Source organism: Rhodotorula paludigena (genome assembly GCF_050403205.1).
Source record: "Rhodotorula paludigena JCM10292 DNA, Rt_paludigena_JCM10292v1_ctg1, whole genome shotgun sequence".
NCBI classification, from domain to species: Eukaryota; Fungi; Basidiomycota; class Microbotryomycetes; order Sporidiobolales; family Sporidiobolaceae; genus Rhodotorula; species Rhodotorula paludigena.
This window is the reverse complement of record NW_027481457.1, coordinates 287,795-308,847: the sequence shown is the minus strand read 5'-3', so window position 1 is coordinate 308,847 and position 21,053 is coordinate 287,795. Positions and strand designations below refer to the sequence as shown.

Below are 21,053 nucleotides of genomic sequence, written 5' to 3'. Positions count from 1 at the left end.
TTGGGAAGGTCCTCGCCGCTCTCTTGCCTGCATGTTGTGCGGGCGCGCAGGATCTGCAGTCTTCACAAGCGTTGTGTGGGGCATTGCACATTGAGCATCCACTGTGCGGTAAATACCGGGAGCAACGCTGGGTCGGCCTGCCTCACAGGGTTTCCCACTGTCTCCCCCTCCGCCCTGCGAGAGCTCCGCCAAGAGAAAGCGTGGTCGCGCGTCGATCGACGCGTTGTGCAGCGCCCTGCTGTTGACGGTGAGCGTCTGGACTAGCAGGACGAGCTGAGAAGCGCGCAAGGAAGCTCCGCAGCTTGACAGCTGCGAAACGTCTTGCCCCAGCCGCACGCCGTTCCGCGTCGCGAAACCCTGCCTCACTCGGTCGCTGCAAACTAGGCGGCGCTGTCTCTACGCCTCTCGCGACACCTTGACACGACGTCGCTGCGCTTCGACCGGCGCCTGCATCTACGCGCTCAGAAAGACGCGAAGCAGTGTCGATCCGCCCGGAGTCGAAGCAGCAGCTGCGGGTACGAAGGGGTGAACGCGCGACGATGAGCGGCGAGTCGCCGGAAGACGCGGGCAGGTGCGTGTCGTCCTCTCCGAGCCCCGCCCTGCAGAAGCTTGTTCGGTCCGGACGAGGCGAGCGCTCAGGCCTCTCGCGAAGGAGCCGCCGCTGACCGAGTTCCTCCTGTCGGCCCTGCGCGTCTCTCCGTCCAGCAGTGGGCTCTCGTTCGCGCCCGAGCAGCAGCACGCGCAGCCTGCCCCTGAGCCTCAGCAGCAGCAGGCAGCAGCGCTCGAGCCCGCCGCACGCACGCCCAAGCCGCGGCGCTCGCTCTCGTCGCTGCTCCTCCTCGCCTCGCCGGCACGCGTCGCTTCGTCCTCGGCGTCGACGCACCTCGACCCGCCGCACGCGCACGAGCAGCCGGGTCCGCACGAGCACGGCACCGGTGCTCGCTCGCTTGCAGCCAGTCCGCTCCTCACGCTCGCGACGGGCGACGAGCTCGACTCGCCCCTCGAGGCCCCCGCTCTCCCCTTCTCGACGCGCTCTCGCCGCTCGTCCGTCTCGTCTGCCGGAGCGCCGACCTCGCCCGCACAGTACACGCCGCATTCGCGCCCGAGCAGCGCCCTCGCATACGCGTCGCCGTCGACTCTCAGCCTCGCGTCGTCCTCCGTCGACTCGCTTGTCTCGCGCCCGACGAGCCCGCGGGTCGAGCTCGCCGGTTCTCCCTCGCTCCCGCCTGGTCTCGCATTCGCCGTAAACATGCGCGGGTACGACGATGACGCGAACGGGCAGGCGCAGGAGGAGCTCCTCGACGCCGACGAGCTCGATCGCAAGGGCTACCAGGACCCGTACACGTGGGAGCGGCCACTCGAGGCAGTCAATAGGGTGCGTTTGAGTGTTGGAACTCACAGTCGGGCGCAAATGCGTCACTCCGGCGCGCAATGAGTTGCTCAGCTGACCCGCTGCGTTGTGTGCAGCACTCTCGCCTGCTCGATTCCGCGCCCATATCCACCTCGCCCGGCTCCGCTCACGGCGCGGACGGCCGCCGGCTGTCGCGCCTCCCGCCGGGTGTCTCCCTCCTCGACCCGTTCGGCTTCAACCTTTCCAACGACGCGTCGCCGTACGATCCCGCCTATGCCTATTCTGCCGCCGCGCAGGCTCCGGGCATGACGGCCGGTACTCCGCCTCGCTCACCCGCACGCGGCAGCTTCCTTGGCCCGCAAGGGGCAGGGTCCGCCGTGACCGCCAGTCCCGTTCCGGGCGCATCGTCCTCGTTCACTCCGCCGCCGCCGCAACAGCCGTGGGTCAAGCCGCGGGCGTCGAGCGCGGGCGAGCAGGGCTTCAACCGCTCGCAGCTGCGGAATGGGCTGCTCGCTCCGGGCATGAGTCCAGGTGCAAGTCCGCGACAGAGCGTTACCGGGCGGAGCAAGCTCTCGGGCGAGATCGATGCAGACGTGCGTTTCGGTCTTTCAACCCGTTCAAGGGCTATGTTCTGACCATTGTCGACATGTAGGCCATGTCCATCGCATCGACGTCGCGCCAGCCCGCGCAGCCAATCCCCGGCGTCCCGACCGACGCCGACTACCTCAACTCCAAGCTTTACCAGCGCACGCTGAAAGCGCAGAAAGCGCTCGACAAGGAGCGCGCGAAGGCGGCGTCTAAGGGCAAGCTCTCGCGCTACGATGCCCAAGCGAGCAAGTCGACGAGTTCGCTCGCGAGCACGACTTCGACGACGGGCGCTGGTTTCAGCGCATTTGGTCTCGGCGGGCTTGCGCACCGCCGCAGGAGTACCGAGAGCTCGCGCCCGCCGAGCATTATGAGCGCCGCGGGTGTGAGCGGGACGACGAGCGCCAAGCGCGGCGGGCGCAAAGGGCTGGGATGGTTCCGCTCGAGCAGCGAGGCCGCGCTCGCGCATCTGCCCGAAGTGGATCTACCGATCATCGACGTACCAGGCGGTGGCACGTTCCGCGCGAGCAAGAGCTCGAGCCAGATCTCGACGATGCGTCCGCGGCGGACCTCCAGCGGAGGTACGACCAGCGGGCAGCCGAGTCCCAGCCTGAGCGTTTCGCCTGGCGGCAGCATCGCTAGCGGTGGAGCAGCAGGAGGCGCACACGGACAAGGCCCGATGCTCCCGCCGAGCCCGAACCTCCCCAGCGAGGCGACACTGCGCGCCATGGGCGTCTCGACGGACCAGCTGCGCGCGGCAGCGCAGGTGCAATCGGGTCCGACTCCACCACTCCCCGTCACGGCAGCCGGAGCGTCACAGCGCCCGCGATCAAGCGGACGTCAGAACAGCGGCGGCTCGATGCCGGGCCAGAAACGCAGCCCTGCGCCGAGCCCGCGTCTCGACCAGACGGCGTCGGCGTTCGCTCCCTCTCCCCAAACTGCGCCGGCCGCAGTCGCGTTGCGCCAGACGTCGCTTCCGCCTGGTCCCCCTTCGCCTGTTCCCGAACAGCCCGAACCGCAGCAAGCCATCGAGCCCAAGCGCCCTGCAGCTCCGCCTCGTGGTGCCTCCCTCGAAACTTCCGCCCCTACGGCTGCTCCCACATCGGGGTCTTCGTCCACTCCCACACCCGCCCCGAGCACCTCGCTCCCGCCTCGTACCGCCTCGCGCTCCGCCGCTCCCGAAAACATCCCGCTGCCCCCTTCGGCTGCTCCTACGCCGACCCGCAACGAATTTCCTCCTTCTGCCACTTCCCCACCGCCTGCGCCGACGCGCGCAGCCCCGGCACCGCCGTCTTCGACCCTGCCCCCTATCGCGGATGCGCCCGCTCCCCGACCGCTCGCCGCCTCCGTCCCGGCAAGCATGGGCGCGTCACCACCCGATATTGCACCTTCTTCTGCTGGCCTCGCGGCGCCCGTGCCGCAGGTCAAGCGCCGCAAGAGCGGTCTCGGACTGCTCTTTGGCGGTAGCAGGAGCGGGAGCAGCAGTGGGAGTGCGACGCCCGAGCGCGAACAGAGCCCGACGCCGAGCTCGAGTGGCGCGTCGAGCGCGACGGCGCGGCAGGAGCAGGAGAAGGAGCGAATGCTGCGGAGGATGGAGGAGCGCCAGGTTGAGCAGCGGCAGCAGCAGCAGCAGCAGCAGCAGGGTGCCAAGCTCGTCAAGGAGAAGACGGGCGGATTCTTCGGCCGGTCGGGCAAGCCTCGCGCGTCGATGCCTGCGCCGAGCGGGCCCAGCGCGCCGGTCCCGCCGAAGGGAGCGGCGCCGCCGGTCAAGACCAAGAAGGAGCCCGCGCCGTTCTTCCACCCTTCGCAGGCAATCCACCACCAGCAATCTTCTGCGCCTGCTTCGCCGCAGCAGCCCATCCGCGCGGTCAACCCCTCGCCCGTCATTCCGCAGCAGCCTCATGCGGCAGCGCGGCAGCACCAATCATCGCACGCTGCGCATGACCCCGCCGCCATGCGCGCCGACTCGTCCTCCGGCTCGTCGACTACTTACTCGAGCCTAAGCTCGAGCTCGTCGACGCTCCCGCCGCCCACGCCCGCCGGCAACAAGCCCCTTCCCCTTGACGCTGCCCCGCAGCTCGCGCCCAAGAAGAGCGGCTTTGCTTCGCTCTTCTCGTCGTACGGCAGTGTGCGCGGACGCACAAAGTCGTCCCCCGCTCCGCCGACGACGACGGCCAAGGTCATGGCGCAGCCGGCGACGGCAGGTCACGACCTCAAGACGCTGCCCGTCCTGCCTCAGGCGCCGCCGCCTGCCTTGTCGAACGGCACACTGCGCAAGCCGCCGCGCGGTCAGTCGCTCGGCGCGCAGGCGCAGCCGCAGTCGACGGGCCAGCAGCAGGCGCGTCTCGCGAGCAAGCAGCCGTACCCGACCTACGCCTGATCGGCAGCCTTCTTCGCCGCTTCCCTCTTCCCGTCCCCGAAACGCCTCACTCGAATCCTATACTACCCGCACGCACTAGCACGGACACTCTCGCCCCTCGCACGGCTCATTACTACGCCCCCGCCGACCGCTTCATCTCGTCGGCCGTATCTTCCCCTTCACGTCCGTGGCTCGCCTTCTCGTCCGTTTGCATGACGCCTGCCACATCGCATTTCTCTTCTGCCTCTTTTCACGCAGACACTCTTTCCATCGTTCCGCATTCTTTTTTGGGTCGTCTACTCATTTGCCTCGTAGCTCGTAGTCTCCTCCTCTTCCTCCTCCCCTTTCTAGGTATGCATTCATCTCTGCACAAGTCTTTCTAGCTGTCTCTTGCGCAACGCACTCCCCTTCGCCGACTTGCGCGATCGAGCGTTGAGAGCCTTGCACCGCCTCCGTCCCGCCTCTTCATCGCTCCTCGCTGTCCGTCCTCTACGACTCCCCTCAGACTCCTTACTTACAACTTAAGACACTGCCTGCACGTGAGTAGAACATTGTGCGCCCCGAGACCCCGCCCGCACGCTGACCAGCACTTCCGTCGCTCTGCTTCCTCTGCTCAGCTCGCGCCTCCCCGACGCCCTCGATGGCGGCGACTCCGCCCGACTTGCATACCGAGTCGCTCGCCTTCCCGCTCGACGACCTCCAGGCGCTGAGCTCGACGCAGCTAGCACTGGTCCAGTTCCACCCTCAGGCGAGCGATCGCCAGCAGGAGGAGGCTCGCGTCCTCTTCTTTCTCCGCCGCGAGAAGTGGCACGAGGAGCGTAAGAGGGCCGTCAAGCTCGAGGAGGCGCCGGAGCTGGCTGCGCGGGCTCCGAAGTTCGAGGCCGAAGCCGACGTCGAGGTCACGGTCGCGCCGCCGCCGGAACCACCTGTCGAGGCGAAGGAGACGGTGCGCGCCGACGTCTTGATGCGCGAGGTCCAGCAGATCTCGCTGCTCGACGACGACGACGACGACGACGACGACGACGACGACGACGACGACAGCGACCTCCAGATCGTCTCGTCCGGGCCGGCAGTCAAGAAGCGCAAGAGCGAGACGACCGTTTCTTCGCCTCGAGCCGCCAAGGCGCCGAAGCGCGCTGCAGGAGCAGCCAGGCCGCACGTGTTCACATCCCGCGAAGTGGCGGACAAGCTCAAGAAGATGGGCTCGTTCCGTCGTAAAGTGACGCCGCCTGTCGCACCCGCGGAGCACGGCGCGCCTTCTGCTTCGTCGAGTGAAGCGGCCCTCGCACCGCTTGCGTCCGCCTCTGTTGTCTCGACTTCGACACCTCCTCCTCAACCAGATGCGCCTCGACCTGCGCTCGTCGCCGTCCTCTCCGCCGATTTCCTCTATAAGCACACCACCGCCCCCGCACCCGCTCACGACGCTGTTCCCCCACCGCTCGCTCTTCCCGCCTTTGCGCCAAACACCACCATCGGCAGTGTCCCTCGAGGAATCGAGGCAGCCATCCAAGCCGGCGTCGAGCCGACGGCGGACGACCCGGACCAGCCGTTCTACTTCCATCCGCCACCGCCTTTTCCCGTGTTCACTCCCGCACCCTTCACCGTGGGCGACCCGCCGGACAAGCTCGTGGATCCGAACCTCGCGCGACAGCTCTACACGGTCAAGGTCACCGGCCTATCGGCGCGCGTCACGCCTCGACTCCTCCTTGCCTTCATGTTGCGGAACCAGCATCGCATGCGCCCTCGACCGCTCGCCGTGCGCAAGTGCGACGAGGTCGTGACGGCGTTACACGACGTCGAGGACAGTCTTTGGGAGGACTACGGTGACGCCTGCTTCAAAGCCGACTTTGCGACCTTCTACCTCGCTTTCAAGAGTCCCGAGGACGCGCAGCTCACCATCTCCGGCAACAACGGCAAGAAGCTGCCCGATCTCGAACCGCAGCCGCGGCAGATCGTCGCCGAGCTCGTGCGCGACGTTGTTCCGCCCGACGCGCCGCGCGACGCGCACGTCGCCTCGCTGGACAAAGAGCTCGCGGTCGGCTGGCGCTGGACCGAGTGCAGCGACGAGGTGCGCCGCGAGTGGCGCGTGCACTTTGCGCTGCCCCGCGCGCGCGTCTGCCCGCGCTTCGAGAACCCGACGACCGAGGAGTGCGCCATCAACGACGAGTACACGCACGAGCTCGAGCGTATCGGGGTCGAACTGGTTAAGAAGAACGCAGTCAAGTCGGCTACGATGGTCGATAAGCGCGTCGCGCTCGAGGCAATCAAACGGGTCCGCTACGACGAACGCAAGCGCGCATGGCTCGAGTGGCACTCGATCGACGAGGCCGAGCGCCCCGCCACCAAGCCCGTCTGGCCTGCCTGGCCCGATGACGACGCGACCCGGACTCGCCGTGTCGCAATTGTCGACGAGATCGTGGAGGCTCAGCTCAGCGCGAGTCGGCAGAGTCTCGCAAGTAACACTGCCAAAGGCGTAAACTTGTTCGACCTCGCGCACGGGCGTACTACAATCCGGACGGTGCTGGGGATGCGCGACAAGCCTGCAGAGCCGGCTGCGCCACGGGCGCCCCTAACTTTCGCTTTCGGGTCGACCTCGACCACCGGCGCACCTCCGGAAATGCCGCGGCGCAACCCTTTCCTCCAAGCTCCTCCGGTCGCGCAGCCGGTCCAAGCACCTCCCGCGGCGGTAGCGGCTACACCGCCGACAGTCGTTGCCCCTCCGCCCGTTACTCCTCCTCGCACCGTCTCTCTCTCTATACCCATGGCTCCCGCACCAGCCGCCTTTGCCAAGGCTTCCCCTCTTTTCATGCCCAAGCGCCCGCCTCAGCTACGTCAGTCTGCGCCAGCCGTTCCCGTCCAGGCCTCTCCTTCGGAGGTCGATGCGGAAGATGCGAACCCATTTGCACTGCCTCTGTCATGATTTCCCGTCTACTGTACTTTTTGTTGTTGCTAGACGTCTTGTTGTGCCCGCAATGCACTATCTATCGTTCGCCGTCCCCCGCCGGCGCCGACCCGTCGAGGCGATCGCCCTCGTCCGCGCATGCGCGGGTGAGCCGAAGTCGGCGTCTTCGCGTCTTTCGCGTCGCTGTCCTCGTCCTTGCGCTTCTACAACAGCTTCGTCGAGCTCTTAGCGTGAGTTGGCCGGTCCGCTCTCTCATAGTTTTGGCCTGGCCGTCGCTGCTCCCGCTCCCCACCGACGCCTGCTGGGCCCCACCTCGTCGCACAACGCACGCACGCTGCGAAGCACGCTGCGCGCGATCGTCTGCACAGTCTGTGCGGACCTTCAAGGCGATCGATCATGGCAGACCCGTCCAGCGGATCTCGAAGCGCGGCGTGCCGCTCGTATCGGAGGACTCGTCCAGGCTATCGTCTCGCCGGTCCATCTCGGGCGGCGAGAGACGCGTAGATCTAGCTAGCCTGTCGTGAGCGCAACTCTAGACGGGGTTCCAGACAGGCTGACTCTGCTTGGCGTCAATCGCAACAGCTTTCTCCCTTCACCAGTATCATGTCGACGCACGCCGACAAGATCGCCTACTTCCGCTCTCTCCCGTCCATCCGCGAGCGCTGCCAGCGCGTCTTCGCCCTCGCCCAGCAGAATCAGCTCGAGTACTGGACGCTCGACCTCTCGCAAGAATCGACCATTGTCGACTTCGTCTGTGGCCTCATCTCGCGCGACTTTGGCACCGACTACGACTCAATTCCTCCTCATGGACGCTGGCGCCACTTCGTCGGCAACCGCGTCGACCCGCTCCTCGAAGCGTGGGATGCGGAAGTCCTGCAGCCGCTCGAGCAAGCGCGCCGACTTGTCGACCTCATGGTTGTCAGCGTGTTGCTCGATGCCGGCGCGGGCAACGACTGGAAGTACACGCCAAAGGAGGGCAATGAGAAGATCGGGCGGAGTGAGGGTCTCGCGGTCGGGAGCTTGGAGATGTTCGAACAGGGCATGTTCAGCGGCGATGCATCCCAACCGCACCGTGTCGATGGTGCGCTCATGGCTTCCTCTCTGCCATGTTGGCCTTCGCTGATGCGCGACGGCTCGCAGCGGTGGGGCTAGGCAACATTACGACGGACGATGTCGCGAAGGCGCTGGAAGTCTCCGACTCGAACCCCATGACCGGCATCGAGGGCCGCGCTCAGCTCCTCGTACGGCTCGGCAGCGTCCTCGCCGACCCGGCCTCGTCCGCCTACTTCACCAAGGACGGCACTTCGCGTCCCGGCCACCTTGTCGACTACCTCCTCTCGCACTCGACCTCGCAGGCCGTCCCGTCACCGGTGCAGGGCACCAAGGTCGCCGTCAAAATGGACACGATGTGGGACATCGTCGTCTCGGGCCTGAGCGGCGTGTGGCCCGCCGCACGCACCAAGATCGACGGCGTCAGCCTGGGCGACGTCTGGCCCGTAGACTGCCTCAAGAAGCAGGACGGCACGAAGGAGTTCGACGAGCTCGTCTCGTTCCACAAGCTGAGCCAGTGGCTCACGTACTCGCTCATCGAGGTGTATGTCCCGTCCGCACTCGCTCAATCCGCTTTCGCGCTTCGACTGACTCGCTTCAATGCCTCCAGCATGGAGAAGCTGCTCAACTGGACTTTTGTTGGCAAAGAGCAGATGACTGGGCTGCCAGAGTACCGCAACGGTGCGTTTCGCAAGTCCCATCTCAACCCTCGACCTTAAACTGACCTTCTCATTTTGCGTCCGCTCCTCCTCAATCCGTTACTGCATCCACTCCGCACCTCGCAGGTGGTCTCCTCATCGACTTCAACCTCCTGCAGCCCAACATTCCCGCCATGCTCGCCTCGTTCAATGTTGCCGCTCCTGCCTCAGCTTCCGCCCAGCCCACCCTCCTCGATGTCCCGCCCTTCCCCGCCTCGCACTCCGCCATGGTCGAGCTGCGCGCCGTCACCGTCTGCATGCTCGACCGCCTGCGCGACGGGATCAACAAGAAGCTCGGCGTCGAGCTCTCGCTCCCGCAGGTGCTCGAGTCGTCGACCTGGAAGGGCGGCCGCGAGATCGCTCGCAAGCTCCGCCCCGACACAGCTGGTCCCCCTTTCAGGTACATTGCGGACGGAACCGTGTTCTGAGTTCGTAGAGTGTCGGTAAATGCTTGCAAGAATAGATGTCGGGCTCAGTCGGCTTTTGGAAAGCCTCGGACAGACTTCCGTCCCATCTGAGCTGCACCTGCGCACCTCTAGCACAACTCTCGCTGCCTGAGCCGGACTGCCGAAGTGTGTATGTGCAATTCAGCAAATCAAACGGAGCGTTCCGACGCGGGCAGGAGCAAGGGGACGACAGCGACCTCGTGATCGTCTCCGCACACGGCAAGCTGCTTGCCCTGCGGGTGCCACGTGAGCTCGTAGACGGCCGCTGACTGCGTGTACTCGGTGAGGAGGGTGTAGTCCTGCGCGCGGAAGCGTGAGCACTCGAGCTGGAACGAGGTGAAGACGGGAGTTGAGTTCACTTTGACGCGCCAGATGTCAAGCTTGCCGTCGTTGCTCCCCGTCGCGAGGTACCGCCCAAGGCTTGGCTCGAACGCGATCGAGTAGACAAAGTCGGTCGAGCGCGTAAAGGTGTACAAGCAGGTGCCAGCATCGGCGTCCCAGAGCTTCGCGGTCGAGTCGAACGAGCAGCTGCAGACGAGCGAGCAAGCGAGGTGAGCGATGCACGCAGGCAAGAGCAGGAAAGAGCCGTACGAAGCGAGCAGACGTGGACCCGTCGAGCCCTCCTTGCCCGCAGTCGGGTGCCACGCAATCTGGTGCACGTCGCTCTCGTGGCCCTCGAGGACCCACACGCCGCCGCCTCCGCCCGGCTGCTCGTCGTCGTCTGCCTCGGCGTCAATCTTGCGCGCCGCGTCGCCCTTCTTGACGGGCTTGGCGGCAATCTCGCGCGCGATCGGGCCAATGTTGCGCAGCGACCATACGCGCACGGTCGTGTCGTCTGCGCACGACGCGACGAGCGTGCCGCACGGCGAGAACTTGACGACGTTGACGTCGTCGCGGTGGCCGCGGAAGCGGTGTAGGGGCGTCGGGCGGGACGTCGACATGACTGCGAGGCGGTGGAAGCACATCAGCGCATGAGGCAGGGCAGTTTCGAGAGACTGGACAGTCGGGACGCACGGTGTACCAAGCGATCAGAGCTCGCGCTCGCAAACATCGTGTCGTCGTTCCAGTCGACGTCGAGCACCTGGTCCGAGTGCGTCGAGAACTGCTGGCGGACCTTTCCGCTGCTGACCTCCCACAGGCACACGGTCTGGTCGAGCGAGCCCGTGAGGATCATGGTCCCGCTCGGCGACCACTTGAGCGCCGTGATCGAGCGCTGGTGCATCGAGAGGACGAGGTGCAGGTCGCCCGAGACGGTCCAGATGCGCGCGATGCCGTCCTCGGTCGCGGTCGCGAGCAGCGAGCCCGACGGGTCCCACGCGACGGCCGTGATGTCGACGCGCCGCTGGTTCGACGAGTGCTTGCACCGCATGTGCTCGGTGACGACCTGCTGGGAGGCCGAAGGCGACGAGGCGGACGGGCTCGGGACGTCCCAGATCCGACAGGTGGAATCGTTGCCTCCCGTCGCGAGCAGCGAAGGGACCTTCGAGTTGAACGCGCAAGGTTGTACTTTCTGTAAGTCGAAGCACGGTGTTCAGCACTTGGCATCCGAGGGCCAGAAGCGAGAGCGCGGGACCGCTGACGACGCACCGCCGAGTGACCCTTGAGCCTGACCACATCCCTATCCTCACTCTTGACGATCCTGACCCCGCGCATGTCGTACTGGTCCTTGAGCGGGCTCGGTGCCTTGGCCGGGCTCTTCGGGCCCGACACGCCGTTCTTCCCGCTGTGCCCCGACCCCGACCCCGACCCCGACGCAGCAGAAGACCCCGCCGCCTCGACGTCCGTTTTGAGCTTTGGCGGACGGCGCTCGTCTGCACCGGCAGAAGCGGACGTGGAAGCGCTGTCGCCTGATCCGCGCCGGCGCGCGGCTGCTGCAGCGGCCGCGAGCGCGGCGGACGAGCTCGACGCCGCGGGGGCCGGAGTCGTGACCGTCTTGGTCGTCGTCGTGATGCGGAATTTGTTGGGTGGCGGGGCAGGGGCAGGGGTGGTCGGCGCGGCAGAAGAGGTGGAGGACGGGGCGGCGGGGTCGGCGGCAGCGGAGGACGAAGCGGATGCGGAGGATTTGGGTTTGCGCGAGACGGTCGGCGAGGCGGAGCGCTTCTGCGACGCGGTCGACGCGGAAGCGGCGGCGGACGAAGAAGCCGCAGCGGTCCCGGCGCTCGGGGCGGCAGAACTGCTCGGCGCCGACGAAGCCGACTTCTTCGCTGGCGGCGGGCGCAGGTCGTCCTTCTCGCGCTCGCGCTTCGTCGGCGCTATCGGTGCACCCGCGGACGACCCCGCATCGCGTTCGCGCTCCTTGCCCTTCGAGCCACCCTGCGCGTCCTTTGCCTTGACCGGCGCGGCATCCTCCATGCTGACATCGCCGCTCGGGTCTGGCCCCTCATCCTTCGCCTTGCCCTTGCCCTTGCTCGCCGTCCCTGCCTCACGCTCGCGCTCCTTCCCCTTGCCCTTCTTCGCAGCGGCTGTACCCGCGCCCGATTCCGCGCTCGTTGTGCGCGGGCGCTTCGACCCGGCTTCGGCCTCCGTCGAAGCCGCAGCAGAGGCAGCAGAATCGTCCTTCCCGCCCGCCTTGCGCTTCGAAGCAGCGGCGGGTGCAGAAGCGGCTGTCGAGGTCGATGCGACGGCAGAGACGGGCGGCTCCTTCGCCTTCCCCTTGCCCTTCGCATCGGAAGGAGCGGGAGCAGCGGCAGGCGGTGGTGAGGGCTCGAGTGGCGGGACGTACTTTGGGAGAGGAGGGAGGGGGAGGGTCTCGGGGATGGTATAGCCGACGATGCGAGGCTTTGTTTCGGCCGGATCCTGCGAGGTGCGATTTTGATCGTGAGCTTCCCCAGTCCTACTGCTACTGCCACTAGTTGCCATATGCGAGAGAATGGCGGCAGAAAGCAAGGGACTGGCGAGAGCACAAGAGACGAGACGCACCCCTCGGTACCTCGCCTCCGCCTCGAGGTAGAGCAAGCCCTTTTGCAAGAGCCTGACGAGATGCCCCGGCGGCACGACCGTGTCCATGACGGGGTTCCGCCCCGGGTTGGACGAGTCTGCGCGGCCGTTGGGCTGCGGCGAGGTCGTAGCGGAGGAAGGGGCGGACGAGGTTGAGGGACCGGCGAGGTGCGACTCGTGCAGGAGGGAGAAAGAGGTGTGATGGTAGCCTGTGGGCGTGCGTGAACAAAATCCGCGTCAGTTGAGAGTGCCAGCGCCGGTCTTTGAGCGTGGTTGCCAGTGCACGCGACGGAGGGACGAGTGAAGTGTCGGAGGCGGGCGTCTCCTCCGCCAAGGCTTCTAGCTCCGCGCCGTCGCCTCTGACCGCCCCCTGAATATCTCTGGCACCCGTCACAAGCAGCCTCAAGGCGCTCCGAGCGGTGTGGGCCGAGGGACGCGAGCAAACACGCGGGGGAGAGTCGACGGACCGCTCTCTTCGAGGTAGGCGTAGAGGAGCCAGTCGAGCTCGTCTGAGCTCATCATGGCGGTCGCACTCGGCTGGGCAGGCGGGCGGGGCTGCCCTGCGTCGGCTGGCGGGTCCATGCGACGCGGCGCAGGGGGGAGGAGCGGAAGAACAAGGGGGTGGGGAGGGCCCGCGAGGGGCTGCGAGTCGCAGTGCAGGGATCGCCTCGTCCCTGGCGAGGTCGCTGAGCGAGTCTGGCGGCAGCTCGAGCCTCGGAGCGCGCGGAGGAGCGGAGAGAGTCGGCGAGAGCGCGCGACTTAGCGAAAACGCGCAAGGACGAGGCGAGAGGGGGACCCCGCTCTCCTTCCCTCGAGACTCGCCCCGACCGAGAGCCTGCCAGAGACAATGAGCGCACCGCAGCAGCAGCAGCAGCCTCCCGCAGGCCTCGACCAGTTCGACGAGGCCACCCGCGTGCGCCCTCTCCCTCTCGTCCTCGCCGATTTGCACCACTTAACCGCAGACACTGACGACTGACACGAGGCTCGCGACTACCGCAGCGTGAGCTCCAGACCTTCCTCGCACAGGAGCAGACCAAGGCGGCCCTCCAGACCCAGGTCCACCAGTTCACCGACCGCTGCTGGGACTTGTTCGTCCCGCTCTCTCTCTCTCTCAGCCCTGGCTGGCCAAGGCTGATGCGTAGAGTGTGCAGGTGCATCAAGGGCCAGCCCGGCGCACGCTTCAGCCGCGGCGAGGAGGCTTGCCTCAGTCCGTCGCCTTGCTCTCTCCCTCTCTCTCGCAAAGAACTCGGCTGACCTGCGCATGCAACAGCCAACTGCGTCGACCGCTTCCTCGACTCGTCTCTCTTCATCGTCAAGAGCCTCGAGGAGCGCAAGGGCCACATGTAGACCCCTCCCTTCGCACTCGACCTACCTTCGCTTCCTCGCACATTTCGCCCCTTCCCACCTTGTCTATCAATCTTCCCTTCGACTCGCAAACCCAAAAGTACAGCAACCAGCAACGCATGACCCTTTTCACTCGAGGAGGAACAGCGGGGTGAGGGTTGCCCGCGCCAGTGCGCAGCCCGGCACTTTTCTCGCTTCATTGCGGTACGTCTCTGATTTCGCAACACAGGCCAGCCCGACTGACCTCAGATTGCACAGAACTGGACCTGTCGGAAAAAGGAGAGCACAAAGGCTACGGCGCTGTTCGCTGCGCAAGCCCGACTATGACTTTTTCCGCGAGCTCTGCCCTCCGCTGCTTCCGGCTTGCTGTCAAAGCCTCATGGCCCGGAAGTTGGGACTCGGAACGCCAGCACACGCTCCGCAACAGCCTCGACGAGCAGCTTGTGCTCCACCCGCTTCTACCCCGCCTCGCACGGTTCGCGCGGTTCTCCTGTCCGCTGCTCGGCATTCGTCCCTGGCTCCTCTCCTGCCCTCGTGCTGTGCCCTCGACTTTCGCGGCTCTGTGTCAGCTCGATGGAGAGCGCTGCTCCTACGGACTGAATCGCCTCGCGCTGCCCCAGGTCAGGCCCGGTGCTCCTCGCGAACGAGGAGGCCAGCATTCGTCCCTCCGCGCACCTCCAGGTCAGCGACTTTCTTTTGCACGCGGCGACAGAGCACTCACGCTCATTCGTGAGCTTGCAGGTGGCTATTCGAAGCGCGGCCCTTGTGCACCTGCGAATCGACAACCCCCTCTCGACTCGCTGCACCATGCCCTCGTTCTCTCGCCAACGTTCGCCCTTGTCTTCAACGTCTCCGCCAAAGCGACCACTCGTCCTCCCCTCACTCGCACACGCCCCAGTCAAGGCAATCGTGCGCGCACAAGCAGTCGATGAGACCCCAATGCGCCCCGTCCTTGCGGTGATCCAGCCGCCGGGCGGACGCCGTGACGGAGGTGCGGGCGCCGACTCGGGCTCGGGCAGGCACGAGGCGATGAGGCGGGCCCGGCTCGAGGAGCAGAGAGGACACGAGAAGGGCACAAGGGCGCCGGCGGTGGGACACGCGAGGAGCGCTTCAGACGGGGCACTGGCGCGGTCCCTTGCGCCGTTACCGACCTCACATACCGCTGCTGCTGCGCCCGCCCCTTCGGCATCGGCCGCGCCAATCCACCGCGTCCCAGTCCGCTCATACTCGGAGCCCATCCGCCCTTCGCCTCTCGCCCCTCGCGCATCACTCTCCGCACACCGCACCTCGCGCCGCGGCCGCTCCCCGACCGTCCACTCACTCTCGCCATCGGCACCTCTCTCGTACCCGCCGCGCCCCGCTCTCGCGCCCCTCTCGCGGCGGTACACCCGCCCTGCCTCGCACGCGCACCTCTCGCTCCGCTCTCCCGTGCAGGAGCGCAGCGTCCCGCACTTCTCGCGCACGCCGCTCCTCGCCTCGCGCGGCGCAGCGCAGGCGCAGTCAGACGGCGCCGAGGCGCAGAGGCGCCTCCTCGTCGAGTCGCTCGTGCTGGCGGCGCTCGAGCGGCGGCTCGGCGAGAGGCTGGTCAGGGCGAGGTCGGCGGCGGTTGGGGACAAGGCGGGGCTGGGCGGGCTCAAGGCGGGGAGGGAGATGTGGCTGTGGTGCGCCGTCAAGAGGTGCAGGGAGCGGGAGGGCGTGCAAGGTGAGCGGGCGCTCCTGATCTCGGCCGCGCACTGCGTCCGACTCCGAACGGATAATGGGCCTGGCGTTGAGCAGGGCGCTCACGTCTGATTTCCCTCTCCAGCTCTTGCACAGCTGCCTCGTCCGCCTTCGCCATTCCTGGCGCGCAAACACGGGCACCAGCGTTCAAGCTCCTCGCCAGCTACGACAATTCCGCGAGAGGAGCCGCCGCCGGTCTACCGGTCTCTTTCGGATCTCCCGCCCGCTTCTGCGCTCACCAGCTCGAGCGGCAAGATCCACCTCGTCAGCACGCTCTCTTCCTTCCCTCCTCTCGACAAGGACAGTTCGACTGCGTTTGACTTCGATGATGCGCCTCTCGCGCTGCCCGTCATCGTGCGCGTCGAGCTGCCGACGTCTCCCAAAAAGGCGTTCTTGCGCCCCCTCCCGCGCGCGCCCGCGCCAACTCCATCCCCTCCTCGCCCTCGCCTGACAACCGCTAGCCAGAGCGCCACGTACAATGCCCATTCCCCTTTCGCGGCGCCGACCGGTGCATCGTCTTTCGCGGGCTCTTCAACGCCGTCTCTTGGGTCGCATCGTTATACCCGCCGCACGGCGCATGGCTTCCGGCTGCCGCACCCGCCCGCGCAAGCCGCCAACGCCATCGGCGCAGTCCCGCCGCCGCTGTTCGTCAGCGGTGCGACCGCAGCGGCCGAGATGAGAGAGCGGGATGGGAAGAGGAGCGGGAGGGGGATCGAGGATTGGAGTCGGCACTGCGGGCACTTCTGGCGAGGGGGCCTGCGTAACACAGGTGGTGTAGAGGCAGTGCATGCTGTACAGCGGTAGAAGGTGGGCGCAAGGTTGAGATCTCCGTCGCGCGGAACGAGGGGAAAGTCGAGAGTGACGTTACGGAGTTTGCTGCCAATTCCAGGCAGAACGAAGATTGAGGATGCTGCGCCGACTGCTCAGAAGAACGTCAAGGGCGCTTTCCGGCGTGGCGGGCCAGAAATTGCGAGACGGTGATGAGACACGGAAAGTCGAGCTCGGGAGGAGCAAGTTGGGCGAGCCGGGGTCCGTCTCGCCGTTCTCGTCGCCTCGCCGCTGCTCGAGCCGAGACAAGGATGGCGAGCGTTGCTGGCACCCGCACGGCAGCCTCGGTCGCAGGCAGCCGCGCCTCGTCGTCCCGCTCGCGCGCCACCGCCGCCTCGTCGTCGACTCCGGTCGGCGAAGGCCTCCGCAAGACGCAGCGCGGCGCACTCATTGCCAGCTCGCTCCCTGCCCTCCAGAATCTCATCAAGCGCTCGCCCGAGTCGTACGCAGAGGAGTTTGCCGTCCAGTGGGCCCGCTTCGGCAGCCTCGTCAAGATCATCCAGCTGGGCCTCGGCAGCGCAAAGGCCGACGAGGAGCAGCTCAAGGAGGTCACTGGCTTTGTCTGCCAAGTCGCGCACCTGTACCCGACCCTCACAGCCTCGCTCCCCGGCATCCTCTCGGGCCTTCTCCTCGCCTCTGCGCCGGCTACCTCGACCTCTGCCGCCAGCACCGCAGCTGGGCCCGCGGGGGCCAGCAGCGGCATCAGTGGTGGCGGTGTCCAGCTCGGTCCCGAGACGAGGAAGACGATGATGCAGGGTCTCGTCCTCCTCCGTCGCCGCGAGGTCATCTCTGGCGTAGAGTGCGTCCCCTTCCCCCGCTCTCCTCTGCGACTTGTGCTGACACTCGGCGCTTCCACAGCTTGCTCAAGACGCTGTTCCCGCTCCTTTCCATCACGACCTCGCCCACCCTCCGCACCTACATCCTCAAAACGATCATCGGCGATATCAAGAATGCTAACCTGAAGACGCGCGCCAACAAGCTCAATTCGATGGTCCAGGGTCTTCTCATGGCCATGATCGACCGCGGCATTGCCGCCGAGCAGGAGCGCGTCGGCACCGGTGTCAAGGCCTCGCGCCGCGGCGCCTCGACGAGCAAGGACGGCAAGGTCGTCGGCGCACGCGAGGCCATGTGGGCCGTCAAGATCGCTTCCGAGCTGTGGCGCAAGAACGTCTGGCGCGGCGACAAGATGACGGTCAAGGTCGTCGCGCGCGCGTGCTTCCACCCCGACACCAAGGTGCAGAGCGCGGCGATGCACTTCTTCCTCGTCACGCCCGACTCGGAGAACGCGCTCGACTCGGACGAAGACTCGGACGACGTGCCCGACATCCAGCAGGTCAAGCATCGGCAGGAGATCAACAAGAAGCGCAAGTCGACCGAGCGCAAGGCCAGGAAGGAGATCCGCTCGGCTAACGCGAAGCGGCGCGCGAAGGAGCAGGCGGCCAAGGACCCGCAGGCCAACTTTTCGGCGCTGCAGCAGCTCGACGACGCCTATTCGTTCGGCGAGCGCCTGTACGACCAGCTCGTCAAGTACGACAAGCACTTCACCCTCGAGCACAAGGTCCTCATGATGCAGCTCCTCGGGCGCGTCTGCGGCACCTTCAAGCTCACCATCCCGGCCTTCTACTCCTACGTCCTCCGCTACCTCACGCACCACCAGCTCCAGATCACCCAGATCCTCGTGGCGCTTGCCCAGAGCGTGCACGACCAGATCCCCGCCGGCTCGCACGACGACTCGATGGATGCCGCGGACGAAGTTGGCGGCGTGTCATCGCACCAGGAGCAGGACGACCCGCTGTACCCTGTCCTGCGCAAGCTCGCCAACGAGTTTGTCCACTCGGGCGTCGCCGCCGAGGTCAACGCCGCCGGCCTCAACGCCATCACCGAAATCTGCCGCCGGCAGCCGCTCGCCATGAGCGCCGACCTGCTGCAGGACCTCGTCGAGTACCGCAAGTCCAAGGACAAGGGCGTCATGGTCGCCGCGCGCGGGCTCCTCCAGCTCTACCGCGAGGTCAACCCGACGCTCCTCAAGCGCCGCGACGTCGGCAAGGCCGTCAGCATCGCGCTGCAGGAGGAGAAGCGCGGAGGCGCCGAGGCGCTCGCCGAGGGCGCCGAGCAGCGCAAGCTCGGGTACAAGTTTGGCGAGGACCGCGAGACGGTGCAGGGCATTCAGGGTCTCGACGTGCGTCCTGCTCTGCTTGTCTCTCGGCGTTGCGCACTTCCACTGACGACCTTGATTCGCAGCTCTTCGCCAAGCACCTTGCTGAGCAGGCCGCGCAGAAGGGCGAGGGCGAGGCTGCCGAGGGCGACGAAGACGACGAGGCCGGCTGGGACGGCTGGGAGGCCGAGTCTAACTCGAGCGACGACGATTCGGACTCGTCTGGCGGGTGGATCAACGTCGACTCGGAGGGCGAGTCGGACCTCGAGATTTCGGACTCGGACGACGACGACGAGGACAAGGCGCGCAAGCGCCGCAAGATCGAGGCGCGCGAGGCCAAGAAGCGCAAGCTCGAGGCTGTCGCGGAGGAGGACGAGGGCGACGAGGTGGAGAGCGCGAAGGGGAAGAAGCGAGTTGTCGACGTCGCGGGCACCAAGGCGGACGACGAGATCCGCTTCGACGACGAGGACAGCGGGTCCGAGGAGGACAGCGAGGAAGAATCGGACGACGACGAGGACGAGGAGCAGCAAAAGCGGCCGCGCGATGAGGACGAGCAGGACGAGATGAGCATCACGCGGGCGAACAAGGAGCTTGCGGGCACGACATTCGCCGAAATCGCCATGACCAAGGTGCGCACATTCCCTTAACTTCTACATGATCATCCGCTGAAGACCTGCGTTCGCAGATTCTCACGCCCGCCGACTTTGCCAAGATTAACGAGCTCCGCATCGCTGCGGCCGAGGACGAGGCAAAGAACGGTGGCGGCTCGGCAGCGCGCCGCAAGCTCGCCGCTCTCGCCGCTGCGCGCAAGGCGAACCATGGCGAGACGGACAACTTCCTCGAGGAGGGCGACATTCTCGGCGTGCAGAAGAAGGCCAAGAACAGCTACGAGGAGCGCATGGCAAAGGTGCGTCGTCTCCCTTGCCTTTGCCCATATTCTGCAATGCTGACAAACATCCCTCCCGACAGATCCAGGAGGGCCGCGCCGACCGCGAGAAGTTCGGCTCGCACCGCCACAAGAAGCTCGACCAGAAGGCGCACTCGACGACCAACCAGGAGAAGCGCCGCAGCAAGAACTTCATGATGATGGCGCACAGTCACAATGTCGTCAAGAAGAGCCGCGCTTCGCTGCACCAAAAGTCGCGCAAGCTGCGCAACCACGTCAAGCATCAGAAGTCGGGGCGCAGGCGCAACGGCGAGCACCGGTGATTGTGCGGTTTCTTCCGACTCTTTTTAGGTTTCATCGGGATTGTTCCACGGCGTCTGTGTTGTATGCCACTGCATCGTCGTTTCTGTCGCATCTGGGACAGGAGGTGCAGCTCGAGGCAGCTGTGAAGGCTCGTCTTTTTCTCCCGCTCATGCTTTCGGCTGTCGTTTCCGTTTTCTCGCTATTCTGCAAGTCTTGAGATCCGGATCTGTTACACGGCTCGCTCACGATGGCAAAAAGGGTACTGATACGTCGCTCGAACCGCATTCACTCTTGCTCGCGCTTGACTTCCTTTGCACCTGCGCGGCGACGCTTGCCCCGGCCGAAGTCATCAGGGTTGTCCGCTTGTGCGAGTCCGAGCTCGGCAGCCTCGTTCCGCCGCGCGCGCTTGAGGGGCGCAGGCTTCTTCGGCTCCGACTCGGCGGCGGCGGCGGCGGCGGCGGCGGCCGGCGGATGCGCTTGCGGCTGCGCGGGCGGGTCTTACGGTGCGCCTGCCTGAGCCTCACCACGCGCAGCGGCCAGCTGAGCGTCGAGGGCGAGCCCGGCGCGCACGGCGTTCGTGTCGAGAAAGCCGCTGAGGACCGAGTGATTGCCGTCCGGTCGGAGGATCAAGCCGCTCTCCTTGAAGACGCCTCGGGCGAGTTCTTCGCGCCGCTCGCCGACGAATCGCGCACCCTGCGCCTCGTAGCGTTCGCGTGTGGCGCGGTGCATGGCCTCGTAACGCTGAAGCATTCGGGCGAAGTCGCCAATCGGCGCAGCGTCGGCTTGCGGGTGGTGCGGGAGATCTTCGTGCGGAGCAGGCATCTCGTGTATGTGTGTGCTGTCTCAGCTGCAAGCGACGAGTAGGGACACGTGGTCAGAGCGGTCAGGCTGAACCGCGGGAAGGCCAATCTGTAGCGTCCACGGTGCAACGAGTACACAGAGGCTCCAACGCACATGACGTGGCGATTGAGGTGGGCAGAGGGCTCGAGGCAGTAGACTTGTCGAGCGAGTGAGGAGAGAGGGATGAAGAAGAAGCAAAGAAGCGAAAGCGTCTTGAGGCGGCTCGTCGAGTTCGACAAGCGGTGCCGTGGGCAGTCTTGACGGCAGTCCGTCTGGGACCGTTGAGAGCACAGCCCAGCAAGCTCTCAACGAGCTGCGCGATGGGAGCGAGACAGTCGATCGAGCTGGTTGGGCAGGCAAAACCGCGAGAAGCGGTCCACTTCCGCACGCTCACCGCAAATCAGGACCCCTCGCCCAGCCCGCAGGGGTCGTCGTGCCACAGCAGTACCTCCCGTGGCACGGAGCAGATCCCCACGCTCATGAGTACGAGACAGAGGGCTTGACCCGTGCAGCTTCTTCCGCGCAAGACGGAGACGCCGTCGACTTGACCGCAGCCGCCGCGATGCGCAGTTGGGTCTGGGTGACTCTAGACTCCAAGAGTAGCTGCAAAAGTGCAATGGGCCGGCCGAGTGACGGAAGCGTGCTTGAGG

At 66.2% G+C, this 21,053-nt stretch overlaps 8 protein-coding genes across 8 annotated transcripts; 6 read left to right on the top strand and 2 right to left on the bottom strand.

Annotated features, from left to right (window-relative positions):
• Positions 1 to 539: 539 nt before the first annotated feature.
• Positions 540 to 4,316, top strand: JCM10292_001983 (uncharacterized protein; the record flags this gene model as incomplete). Its single annotated transcript, XM_076645404.1, has 4 exons — positions 540 to 571; positions 640 to 1,375; positions 1,468 to 1,944; positions 2,004 to 4,316. 4 exons carry the CDS (start codon positions 540 to 542, stop codon positions 4,314 to 4,316), a joined length of 3,558 nt encoding a protein of 1,185 aa, XP_076508931.1.
• A 619-nt stretch (positions 4,317 to 4,935) lies between these two features.
• On the top strand, positions 4,936 to 7,215 carry JCM10292_001982 (uncharacterized protein; the record flags this gene model as incomplete). Its single annotated transcript, XM_076645403.1, has 1 exon — positions 4,936 to 7,215. One exon carries the CDS (start codon positions 4,936 to 4,938, stop codon positions 7,213 to 7,215), a length of 2,280 nt encoding a protein of 759 aa, XP_076508930.1.
• Positions 7,216 to 7,800: 585 nt separating this feature from the next.
• JCM10292_001981 (URC4/urg3 family protein) lies at positions 7,801 to 9,373 on the top strand (the record flags this gene model as incomplete). The annotated part of the gene is made up of 4 exons (XM_076645402.1): positions 7,801 to 8,278; positions 8,338 to 8,791; positions 8,858 to 8,928; positions 9,033 to 9,373. The coding sequence occupies 4 exons, from the start codon at positions 7,801 to 7,803 to the stop codon at positions 9,371 to 9,373; spliced, it is 1,344 nt and encodes a 447-aa protein (XP_076508929.1).
• A 167-nt stretch (positions 9,374 to 9,540) lies between these two features.
• JCM10292_001980 (WD40 repeat domain-containing protein) lies at positions 9,541 to 12,910 on the bottom strand (the record flags this gene model as incomplete). The annotated part of the gene is made up of 7 exons (XM_076645401.1): positions 9,541 to 9,690; positions 9,751 to 9,919; positions 9,983 to 10,334; positions 10,406 to 10,901; positions 10,979 to 12,187; positions 12,311 to 12,537; positions 12,796 to 12,910. 7 exons carry the CDS (start codon positions 12,908 to 12,910, stop codon positions 9,541 to 9,543), a joined length of 2,718 nt encoding a protein of 905 aa, XP_076508928.1.
• A 265-nt stretch (positions 12,911 to 13,175) lies between these two features.
• On the top strand, positions 13,176 to 13,675 carry TIM8 (protein transporter TIM8; the record flags this gene model as incomplete). Its single annotated transcript, XM_076645400.1, has 4 exons — positions 13,176 to 13,241; positions 13,328 to 13,416; positions 13,480 to 13,535; positions 13,599 to 13,675. The coding sequence occupies 4 exons, from the start codon at positions 13,176 to 13,178 to the stop codon at positions 13,673 to 13,675; spliced, it is 288 nt and encodes a 95-aa protein (XP_076508927.1).
• A 936-nt stretch (positions 13,676 to 14,611) lies between these two features.
• JCM10292_001978 (uncharacterized protein) lies at positions 14,612 to 15,463 on the top strand (the record flags this gene model as incomplete). Its single annotated transcript, XM_076645399.1, has 1 exon — positions 14,612 to 15,463. One exon carries the CDS (start codon positions 14,612 to 14,614, stop codon positions 15,461 to 15,463), a length of 852 nt encoding a protein of 283 aa, XP_076508926.1.
• Positions 15,464 to 16,470: 1,007 nt separating this feature from the next.
• Positions 16,471 to 19,583, top strand: JCM10292_001977 (SDA1 family protein; the record flags this gene model as incomplete). Its single annotated transcript, XM_076645398.1, has 5 exons — positions 16,471 to 17,018; positions 17,078 to 18,398; positions 18,461 to 19,003; positions 19,060 to 19,281; positions 19,344 to 19,583. The coding sequence occupies 5 exons, from the start codon at positions 16,471 to 16,473 to the stop codon at positions 19,581 to 19,583; spliced, it is 2,874 nt and encodes a 957-aa protein (XP_076508925.1).
• A 265-nt stretch (positions 19,584 to 19,848) lies between these two features.
• JCM10292_001976 (uncharacterized protein) lies at positions 19,849 to 20,385 on the bottom strand (the record flags this gene model as incomplete). Its single annotated transcript, XM_076645397.1, has 2 exons — positions 19,849 to 20,046; positions 20,134 to 20,385. 2 exons carry the CDS (start codon positions 20,383 to 20,385, stop codon positions 19,849 to 19,851), a joined length of 450 nt encoding a protein of 149 aa, XP_076508924.1.
• Positions 20,386 to 21,053: the final 668 nt, after the last annotated feature.